Source organism: Aegilops tauschii, chromosome 3, assembly GCF_002575655.3.
Source record: "Aegilops tauschii subsp. strangulata cultivar AL8/78 chromosome 3, Aet v6.0, whole genome shotgun sequence".
Classification (NCBI taxonomy): Eukaryota; Viridiplantae; Streptophyta; class Magnoliopsida; order Poales; family Poaceae; genus Aegilops; species Aegilops tauschii.
In genome coordinates, this window is record NC_053037.3 from 176,133,727 (window position 1) to 176,144,043 (window position 10,317).

The 10,317-nt window shown below is 47.0% G+C and overlaps 2 protein-coding genes across 2 annotated transcripts; both read left to right on the forward strand.

Annotated features, from left to right (window-relative positions):
* Positions 1-2,468: 2,468 nt before the first annotated feature.
* On the forward strand, positions 2,469-6,792 carry LOC109761366 (uncharacterized). The gene is made up of 6 exons (XM_020320182.4): positions 2,469-2,693; positions 3,033-3,083; positions 3,224-3,275; positions 3,935-3,993; positions 4,670-4,715; positions 6,386-6,792. Exons 1-6 carry the CDS (start codon positions 2,622-2,624, stop codon positions 6,511-6,513), a joined length of 408 nt encoding a protein of 135 aa, XP_020175771.1. The 5' UTR covers positions 2,469-2,621; the 3' UTR covers positions 6,514-6,792.
* Positions 6,793-7,753: 961 nt separating this feature from the next.
* On the forward strand, positions 7,754-9,667 carry LOC109761367 (protein PHYTOCHROME KINASE SUBSTRATE 4). The gene has a single exon (XM_020320183.4). It carries the CDS (start codon positions 7,951-7,953, stop codon positions 9,415-9,417), a length of 1,467 nt encoding a protein of 488 aa, XP_020175772.1. The 5' UTR covers positions 7,754-7,950; the 3' UTR covers positions 9,418-9,667.
* Positions 9,668-10,317: the final 650 nt, after the last annotated feature.

Consider the following 10,317-nt stretch of genomic DNA (forward strand, 5'->3'; position numbering starts at 1 on the left):
CTTTTCAAGGCTATAGAAATATCGTTTTTTGGTTTTTAGGGTGTAATATCAAATTTTCAATGCAATATTTAGTTGGAACTAGTAAAAGAGATCGTGTGTTACAATGGGGTGACGAATTTGCCACTTTGAAATCAAGCCACCGAGAATATAATACCTATAATGATGTACCCAGGGAAGAGCATCTATGTCTTCTTGACATCTTCAATATTATCTCCATCCCATTTGAGAAACTCGTGCACGTCCATATCCTTGTCATATGAATATCTTTGGAATCCATCCTCCCCTCTTTAATACAACCCCAAGACAGCCCGTACAATTCCGTTTAATTGTCTACCCTTCCTTTAATACACCCCAAGACAGCCCACACATTCCTTTTAATTGTCGAAATGCATCATTCCTTTAATGCCCCAATGACAGCCCTCAATTTCGTTTCATCCCTTTTGGTCTTGTTAATATTTAGGTAACCTACGGAGTATATAAACCGATAGGAATCCTCCTAAAGCGGCAAGGTGGGATAATTTCACATCCATATATTAGCCCAGTTGGTTGGAACTATCGGGGCACGAGGGGAGGTTGTGAGTTCAACCCCTACGACCATTTATTTTTCACCACTCCATAATCAACATAGAAGGCATGGAGCGGGCCCAACTTATCCCACGCGCTCGGGCCAATGAACAAACTCTGTGGGAACCAAAGGCCCAACGAAACAAATCGTTTTTTATCACTTGGTGGCCTGAAGAAAAAAAATTAGTACTACCTCAAAAAGTAAAAATTCTTCGAAAAAGTCAAAATGATAATATGGGTGAACACACTATAAAGACATGCGGGGTAGGAGTACTGTATATGTGTTTTTTTATTATGATGAAAAAAACATGCCAAAGTTCCTTATTTTTAGAGGAAACATTTTTTTAGCAAAAGCAGCATCAGGCCAATCTTGGCGACACTTTTTTGTTGCCACAATCATCTATACACCGACCTACTGAAAAGATTCCTGATTTCTCAAAGTTCCAAGACCAGAAATCCTCCACATTGCGGGTACAAATAGGAATATGCATAATTGCCAAAGCATCATATGGTAGAAAGACCTGCCTGATAACCTCGTTGTTCCATTTGGTGTTCGAGATTCAAGTAGTTCTGAAACAAGCTGCGGTAGGTGAATCACAAGCGAGATGATTGGACACATATTTTCCTGTCTTGGGATGCAGTTGAAGTTTCATATTTCAGTGGTTGTACCATTGCCAATTCGCCTAACCAGCCCGTGTTTAAGGGTATCACGCCCCTTAATGATTGCTCTCTAAATTTGTGATGGATGAGTCCTAAGTGCTGCATTCACAAAATGAACTTCTGGGAAGTACACTGCCTTCAGTATTCTTGCACTTAACAAATATGGATTCTCTAGGATTCTCCAAGCCTGCAAGAAGCACAAGATTGAAAATTTCAAAGTCCTTGAAATCCAGACCCCCATGTATTTAGGCATGCTCATCGTGTCCCATGACACCGAGTATGGCTTGCGTTGATCTCTTTTCCCCATCAAAAGGCTTTGATAATAGATGTGAGGTGTCCACACAAACCCCTTGACAGTTTAAAACAATACATTGAAAGTTGGGGCGTTTGGAGTTTTAGTTAATGTGGCTCGTTGGCATGTGAAAGCTAGGGTGCTAGACTCCAGATGTGTGTAGTTCTGCGTTTTTCTATCCAGTGTCCTCGCCTGTTGTAGGTCTAGTCATACATTTTCCCCTCGCTTCCCTTGTTGAGGTGAGGGGGGGGGGGGTTGTATCGTTTGGAACCTTGCTAGTGGTTTTGCTACGTTTTGGGTTGTTTGCTAGTCTTGTTAATGAAATCGTGAAGAAATTTCTTTCATTAAAGAATACATGAAATTGAATAGACCGAAAGCTTGTGCAACTGATTTTTAGGGGAATCATGCTTAAATCTTTTTTTCAAAACATAGTACATACATAGGCGCTTATATATACGTGCATACACTCACCTCTATGAACATATACACACACACGCTATCTCTATGAGCACCTCCGAAGGACTAAGCCGGCATATCATCTTAAGATTGACGAAGTCATCACAGGCACCTCGTAATCGACGAAAACGTCTTCTTCCAGTGAACACGCATCACCGAAAATATTAAAATAAATCCAGAATAAATGCGAGCACTAGGACTTGCTGGTGAGCCGGGAATACCACTGTTCTCCATCATGGGTTGGTTGGCACTTTTTTTTTTGGAGCGACTGGTTGGTTGGCATTTTTTTTTTTTTGAGGCAAGGTTGGTTGGCACATGGTTAGCATGCTCTCAGAGCTGTAGGGACGACAAGATCAGCCTGGCCCATTAACATGACAGGCTGGCCTTGACTGTGGCAACTGGCCTGGCCCGATCCGGCTAAGGCCGAAGAATCACGACTTGGAGGCGAAGAAAGAAGAAATCGGACGGCTGCGGCTAGGCGGTGGTCGAATCGTGACCGCTCCAAAATCGAAGGGTTTTAACGAAGGGGGCTCGTTCGGTTTTGTTTCCTGCGGCTGCGGCGACAGGTCAGACAGAGCTTCCCTTCCTCCCGCTAGCTCGGGGCGGATCCATCCACCCGGCGGACCATCTCTGATCTCTCGCGGGCGCCATGGCGGAGCACGCCGCCCCGGAGCTACCCAAGAGGTGCCACCACTGCGCAGGGCCCCTCTCCAAGGACATGGTACGGTGACTTCCTTCTCCCCCTTCACATCGTCTTCCGCCGCCGCTGCCGTCGCCGCCGCTATAGTTTTCCATCCCTTTGTAGATTTTGTAGTGTTGAATCTTCGTCTAGGTTTGCACCTATGATGACTATTGCTTGTATGCTGGTTCGTGTTCAGCTATGTTTGTGTTTGCTAATCAAACGCCCGTTGTTGTATTATTATTTTTGGACTGATGTAACTCATGCATTTTTGTGCTGTTCTTGTCTGCTTGTACTGATGCGAGCTTATACCGTTATAGCTTCCTTCTAAGGCAACTTATGTGGTCAATTGCGCTAATGCGTGTTTTTGGGTTGATGAAGGAAACTAGCAGCTGGACCGTCACTCCATTGGTTCGAGATAGCTTCTCAATGGTTTGTTCCGTCGCCTTTCACTGCTCACCAGTGCAAGTTATTCGTCTTTTTAGTCCAAACTGGAAACTTTCCAAGCATTGCCTTCTGTTTTGTGCTTTCCACCCCTGTACTAATATATAAATATGGCCATATTGGAGCAGATTGGTTCCGCTGTTGGGGGCACTGCAGGCGCATTTTATGCATTTAATCATGGTATGCTGGCTACCATTTTGATCAATGAGTGATTGATACATCCAGCTCTTCTAAATTTTCAGTTACTTAAAAGATGCTGTGTATTTGCTGCGTGACAATTTCGTATGTTATGCCCAATAGTTTTGCTTTCTTCATCTTGTGTTGGATGAATTATACATAGTGTTCAGTTTGAGATTCTATAACATCTTATGCAGCACACCACCTTGTTTATCTGGTTGTAACTTGTGAGTTGTGTTGCTAGTTTGCATTGTAATACCTGTCATTCATCTTATAGGATCCTCAATAGCATTTCAAATCTTGTGAAAATATTCAGATATCATCTTATAGGATCCTCAATAGCATTTGAAATCTCATGAATATATTCAGATATGCATGTACCTTGTTGCTGTATCAAAAATGATTATTAATGTTCTTGTAAAATACCTCCCTGTACATGCCTACATGCATGGATTTTTTTCTCCCGGCAATACACATGATATTGGCTCAACTTTATTTACATGAAGTGGTTTTACCTTCTTGGTATTTTGTTGCAAAGGGATCTAGAATGAAATCGCTTAACTTTTTATGCCATTTTTTAATTATGCTATTATACAATTATATATACTAAATAATAATATTATCTTCAGATTAGCATTAACTTTGGATTATTTTTTATGTAGCTATGCCTGTTGTTCGGCGTTACATAAAAGGGCCAATGTGGATGCATTTTCTTGTTGGTGTAAGTACAATGTCCATTTTCCCTTTTTCATATGTTGATATTATCTTATGCATGTTCTTTTTAGCATGAATTATTTGGAATGATGCAGTCCAAGATGTTCTTTTATCACTTGATGGGTACATTTATATGCTCTAATGATCATCCACTGCCCAAACAATTCACACTGATAACATTGGAACCTGCAACAACAACAAATCCTTTCATTCCCAAACAAGTTGGGGTTGGCTAGAGTTGAAACCCATAAGATCTCGAAACCTAGTCATGGTTCTGGCATGTGGATAGCATCACAATCCTCCTTCTTTACCCAGGCTTGGAACCGGCTATGTTGAGAGAAAATAGGTGGATTTTTTTTTGACATGTCATCAAGATCTAGTTTTCTTGAAATTTCTTTAAGCACGCATCAGTCGTGTAGTCTGGTATGTAAACATAGCACTGAATATTCACTGTGCCAATGTGCTGAGTTTCATACCATACCATACATCAGCAAGTTTTATTACTGGGAGGGGTTCCCCAGATTAGCATTGCTTGAGAATACAGCCAGCTACAGTTGCATCCCAAGAGAGTTTATCGTCTTTTATTCCTTTCTTTGAGAATTTTTGGTGCAAAGATTGCATTGGGATGCTACTTTTAGTTCAACCTGATGAGGTCCATTGGTCTGACCCTTTTCATCCTGCAGGCCCCTCCAGTTGTTGTATTCTCTTCTGCATGTGCTGGATTAGCAGGTGAAGTAATACTCTTCTGTATTTTAATATATTTATCTATTTTATGCTTGTAATTCTGCTATCTAAAAATCTGTTCTATTATTATTTCCTTGATGTAGATTATTCTCTGTATTTGACTGGACATCATTACAAGCAATTTATAGAGATGTTCTGCATTTGAACAGTTTTCATTCCTTGGCTCCACTTGATAGTTTTTCTCACTAGTGATGTTTCACTTAGCCTGCCTATGAGCAAGTATAATAACAGGCTTATAGCCTGGTTACATGGCATGTTTGCTTATGTGGAGGAGTGTGACATGAAAAAGTAAGAGGAGTGGTCTCTCATGCAAGAGCCTGCCTCTACACGTGCTCCTAAGCAACTGCAATAAATATGAAGAAAGAGAAAGAGAGAAGGTGAAAAAAGTATTACGCTTGTAGCCAACCTTATTATATGATTGCAAATGATAGCTTTACATGACATGGCAACTTAATATAGCCAGCAGCTGACTACAGTATTAGCCATGCTCTAGTTGCTATAAAACACACTTGTACCTTTTGGGGATTTTAAAGCAAATGCTTTTATGTAGTTTCATTTTCATGAAGGCTTCTGGACTGAATTGAACCCCACATTACCTTTTCACTGGTTTGCATTCATTCACACCAATACAGAGTACAAGCATGTGATAATAGATGAGTATGTCCAAACAAAGTATACACAGGAGGAAATCTAGACCCTATCGTAGCTGCCAATGAGTGTTGGCCTGAGCTGCATAGCTGTGGGGGTATCAAGTATGAGCCCTGAGTACTGGCCTATAGCTGTGCACCTGCATAACCTTCATCAGATACTAGTCTAGCACAACGCATGCAAATTTACCCTGTGAACTACACAGTTTGTTATTTTGGTGTTTGTAATAGTATTTTCCTTTATTTTGGAGTACTTATGAAGTGCAATATGATATTGGTCTGCTCATTAAGCAAGTGAGGAGAACCTTGTCCTGTCCAATCTAGACCGCCCTTTATAAACCAGAAGGTTTAAAGTTCAAACTAGATGCGATGGACACAGACAAAGCCATGTAGATGACTAGGGGAGGTGGTATTGAAGGTGTTTCAAACTGGGCTGTGTCGGTTTTCTGTAGGTTGCTTTTATGTGCAGTAACGTTTTGAGGAACATGTCTATCTTATAATAATATATGATGTATTAGTACTTATCTACACCTGATTTTTTTTTTTTGCATATTCTATGTTAGCTAATTCGTTTTAGAGGAACATGTGTTTTGTTTATTGATGTGATCCTGGAATTGATATGCATTTCCAAACCAACTCACAGATTGGTTAATTATTATATTTGGAACATTTGCATTTGAACTGCAGATTTAATGTGAGGACTAATTAGTGCATTTACAGCAATTACTCTAGTAATAACATTGGAATAGTATAGCAACAATGGTACTGTTCAGGTACATAGGATGTACATTGGAATAGTATAGCAGCTTTTTATTGCAGAGGGTTATTGAGATTACTTGTTCTATGTAGTGTTGCCGTGTTGGTTAGATTACGTTTCATCTTTAGATTAAGTTACAAATTCTTCTGCAACACACATATTACAGCATTTACATCTATGATCTTTGCTCTGCCACTGCCATTACTCATTTCTATACATTCGATGAGCTAAAGTTTTAATTCTATCTGCAGCTGGTACAATACCAGCCCTTGCACAACTGGTTTCGTCGTCCTGTCATGCCGCCATGTCATCGCCCTCGTTCGCCCGCCCTGCTTCTCGCGATGACATGCACAAGAGCAGAGGCTCCTCGCCATTGTAATTTACTAGCGCAGCCGACCAGCTACTGAATACTGCTCTAAGAAATCTGTGCCACCTTATAAAGGATGTAAATGTTAAGATTTCATGCAGAAGGATGTTTTAACTGACATGTGCTCCTTTCACTTAGTTTTTGTTGGTATCTATCTCTATGTATAGGTTATGCCCTCTATCTTGTGTTAATTTTTTGTATTAAAATAAGTATTGCAGTGTTGTGAACCAGCTTAAACCAGCCAGAGGTTCAGCTATTTTCGTCTGCAAAATGCAAGCATGCGTTGGTCTATGATTGTTCAACCTTGAATTACATTTGATAGGACATGAGTATGTAAATGCAGTTGTTCGTGATTTGATAGCTTCAGTCGTATTTATCGTTGTTCTAGGTGTGCTTGCTCTAAAGTTTGAAACACTGGGCCTTTTGTTTGTTTACTTTTTGGAGGATTTCTTTAGATGTTTTTGGCTATGTATGTCATTTCTTTCACAGGAAGGTATGTAGGTAGTAAATTCCTTAGGAGTGTGTCCATATCGATCCAATTCCTAAGGATTCGTGCCATTAAGTGAAACCGGATGGAAATTCCCAAGGATTGGAGTGGGGCATGCATCACAATCGTGACCAGTTTGCCTACGGCATTTGATAGATTATCGAATTAGATAAGCGATTGCTAGTTGAGTGGATGGTATATTGTCATCGGTGAGGCTGTCGCCGATTCGGTGGTAGTGGCTCGTTTGGACGCCACGTAGTAGATCCTGGCCGTTTCCCGGCGAGTACACTGCATGCAGCGACGTATCTGTATCTTGTATCGTTCATTGGATCGTCGCGCTTAGTTTTGGATGGCATGGAACTCATCATTCGTGTGGAAACGCACTCCGCCTGTCGATGATGATGCATTGCACTTGGCGATTGCAATCAGTTTCGGGGTTTGTTCGTGCAAGCGGATTTCAACCACGCTCCCAGAGAGAAGGAAGAACACGCAGAATTGGGCGATCAGAGGGAGGCAGGATGATGAGAGGATGGCGCGAAAACGAAAAGACTGAATGTACCACTCGGCACGGCACAGTCTTGGTGCCCACCCCGCGTCCCCGAGCTGCAGTTGGCCGCTGGCGCAGAGCACCTCTCCTCCCGGCTCGCATGCCGTCGCTCGCCCGCCCGCACTTGGCTCCCGCCCCACGCCAGCCACACACATTTTTAAACGCGCGCGACACGGACGCTTACACCTCCCCGCCCGTCCCGCCGGTAGCGGAAGCGGAGGCAGTAGCGTCTCGGCACGCACTGGTGCGCCCGCGCGCCGTCGCCGTCTAGCCCAGCCTGTCGCGCCTTGGCTCTGCCCGCGCTCCCGCCCCTACAAATTCCTCCACTCAACCAGCCCCTCTCCGCCAACTCTCTCGCGCACACTGAACGAGTGACCCAAGCGTGCCGTCTTATCTCTCCTCCTGTATTGTATACATGGACCGCTACAGAGTGGCGCCGGCGCGGCCTGTCTTCCTCTCCGGCCACCTGCAGCCCGCGGCTGCCACCCGGCGCTCGGGCGGCGCCGAGCGGGAGCTCGACATCTTCACGGCCGATCGCTACTTCAACGCCGCGGACGCCGTCAAGTACAGCGCCGCCGCGGTCCATGCGGACGACCCGCCGCGCCAGCTGCCCGTCGCTGCCGTGGATGCGGCGGCAAGCCAGAGCAGCCTCACCGCGGCGTCGTCCGAGGTGAGCTGGAACAGCCGCTCCGGGCTGCTCGCCAGCAACCAGTCGCCGTCGGCGGCTAGGCAGCACGACAAGGGCTATGGCGGTGGCGTCAACGGCGTCGTCGTCCTAGATACGAGGGACGATCGGTATCACCGCGGCGGCAAGAAGCCTGCCGCCGCCGGCTTCGGGCAGCGCTGGGGGATCTTCAGCCGGGACTGCCCCTGCGCCGGCAGGAAGGCCGTCACCGTCGACGTCGCCTCCGAGCCGACCACCCCGAGGGTCCACGCGAGGTTCGACGCCAGGGAGGAGAGCGCCGTCTTTAAGGCCAACGGGCTGCCTCCTCCGTCTACAAACGACGAGCCCGGCGTGATGAAGATTTTTACGACGGGGAGCTGCGCGTTCCCGCTTCGCGCCAACAACAACATCCTCGCTCCGGCTACAGATCATGGGACCAGCGCTTCTTTCCCCGCATTCCCGCCCGACGTAGGCCGCCGCGTGGTGAGCTCTGGCGGATTCACCTTCCCGGTGATCAGCCCGTCCAAGGCCATCAGCAGCAGCGTCGTCGACGAGCCGCCGCGCGAGTCGCTGGAGGTGTTCCGTCCCATCGACGAGGACTCGGTGGTGCTCGTGGACCCGCCGCCACCCCTAGCCGCGGCCGCTTTTCTGCGCGCGCCGGCGGTAGTGTCGGCCATGGACGACGACGCGATGAGCGACGCGAGCTCCGACCTGTTCGACCTGGAGAGCTTCGCGGCGTCATCGTCGTACCCGACCACGTACCGTGGTCGCAGTAGCCGGCGCAACTCGGGGGACGACGACCTGGAGTACGCCACCGCGGCCGCGGAGCCAGCGCTGAGCGAGTGCATGTACGCGCCGAGCGAGGCGAGCGTGGTGTGGAGCGTGGCCACGGCCGAGGGCGTGGCCTACGACACCGGCAGCGTGGCCAACTTCTCGAGCGCGGCGTCCGCGTGCGGCGTCGACGAGTTCCGGTTCGTCCCGCCCGGGTCCGCCGCCGGCCACGACGGCTTCACCGCCGCCATGTCCCGAAGCGCCGGCCGCAAGAAAGGCGGCGGGTTCTTGGACAGCTGCCGGTGCGAGAAGGCCGTGAGCGTCGGGCCGACCCCGGTCCGTGTGGCCCGCCCGCCGGCGGTCCCGGCCAAGACGGCGATGGGGCCTGAAAGCGGCGGCGTCGCGCGGTACCACAACCGCCGCGTCCACATGCCGGTTCGGTCGTGATCGATGCGCGCGCTCCCCGTCTGGCGCCTATTACTATTAGCCTATACGAAAGTACAGTACGGTACATAATTCTCTTGTTTGTTCCAGGTACGTACAAGGTGTCGTTGGCACGTACACTTGCACGCGTGCGTGCATGACGATGACGTCGTCAACTACTGTAATTAGTTACTCCTATCGTGAAGAAAAACGTGCTGCCGCATGTATGATGTATCGATCTTAGTATGTGTTATGTCAGCGATCATTTTCCGCTTGTCGACATATTTTAGACAGATCGCACGCTTGATTGAGAAGGAACGAACCAGCTAGCGTGGTCGTCTGTGATGTGACGGGACGGCGCGATCGGTGCCCAGCTCAGTTGCTTGATCATGTTGGAACGTCGAGCGTGGACATGGAGTGGAGGCGAGTTTGCTGTAGCGCCAGCCTGATGCTGCTGCTAAAGTGATGCAACGAACGTTCGAGCCGGGGCATTTTCCTGCCACGCCCATGTCCAGTTACATCACACAAGCTAGGCATGCATTATGTCATGTGCGTGCATAACTGGAAATGATGCGCGCGACGTTGTGCGAGTGCGACGGGACGACGGCGGATGAACCCCTTTTGGCCTGTATATTGCGGCGCTTGCAGGTGAGATGGGCCAGCTCACCAACTTGCGCCTTGCGTCCTCGCAGACAATGTGGTTGATGAAAGAGTGCGGATGCACGTTCTTTAACTGACACATGCGCGGGGAGCTTTTCTTTTTTTGAGAGAGAACCTCGCACTTTATTAATCAAGCAACATAGTTATCAAGAGTCTTCTCCCGCAAAACAAAAAAGTTACCAAGAGTCTCCAAGATACAATATGGAGTAGAACAGAAAATGCAAAAACCAATAGAGTTCATACAAGACTTAGCAAGAATATGAG

Coding starts and splice junctions, on each gene's coding strand:
- LOC109761366 (XM_020320182.4), top strand. CDS start 2,622: ATGGCGGAGCACGCCGCCCCGGAGCTACCCAAGAGGTGCCACCACTGC. Junction 3,276..3,934: donor ATTTTATGCATTTAATCATG/GTATGCTGGCTA, acceptor TTTTTTATGTAG/CTATGCCTGTTGTTCGGCGT. Junction 4,716..6,385: donor TGCATGTGCTGGATTAGCAG/GTGAAGTAATAC, acceptor TTCTATCTGCAG/CTGGTACAATACCAGCCCTT.
- LOC109761367 (XM_020320183.4), top strand. CDS start 7,951: ATGGACCGCTACAGAGTGGCGCCGGCGCGGCCTGTCTTCCTCTCCGGC.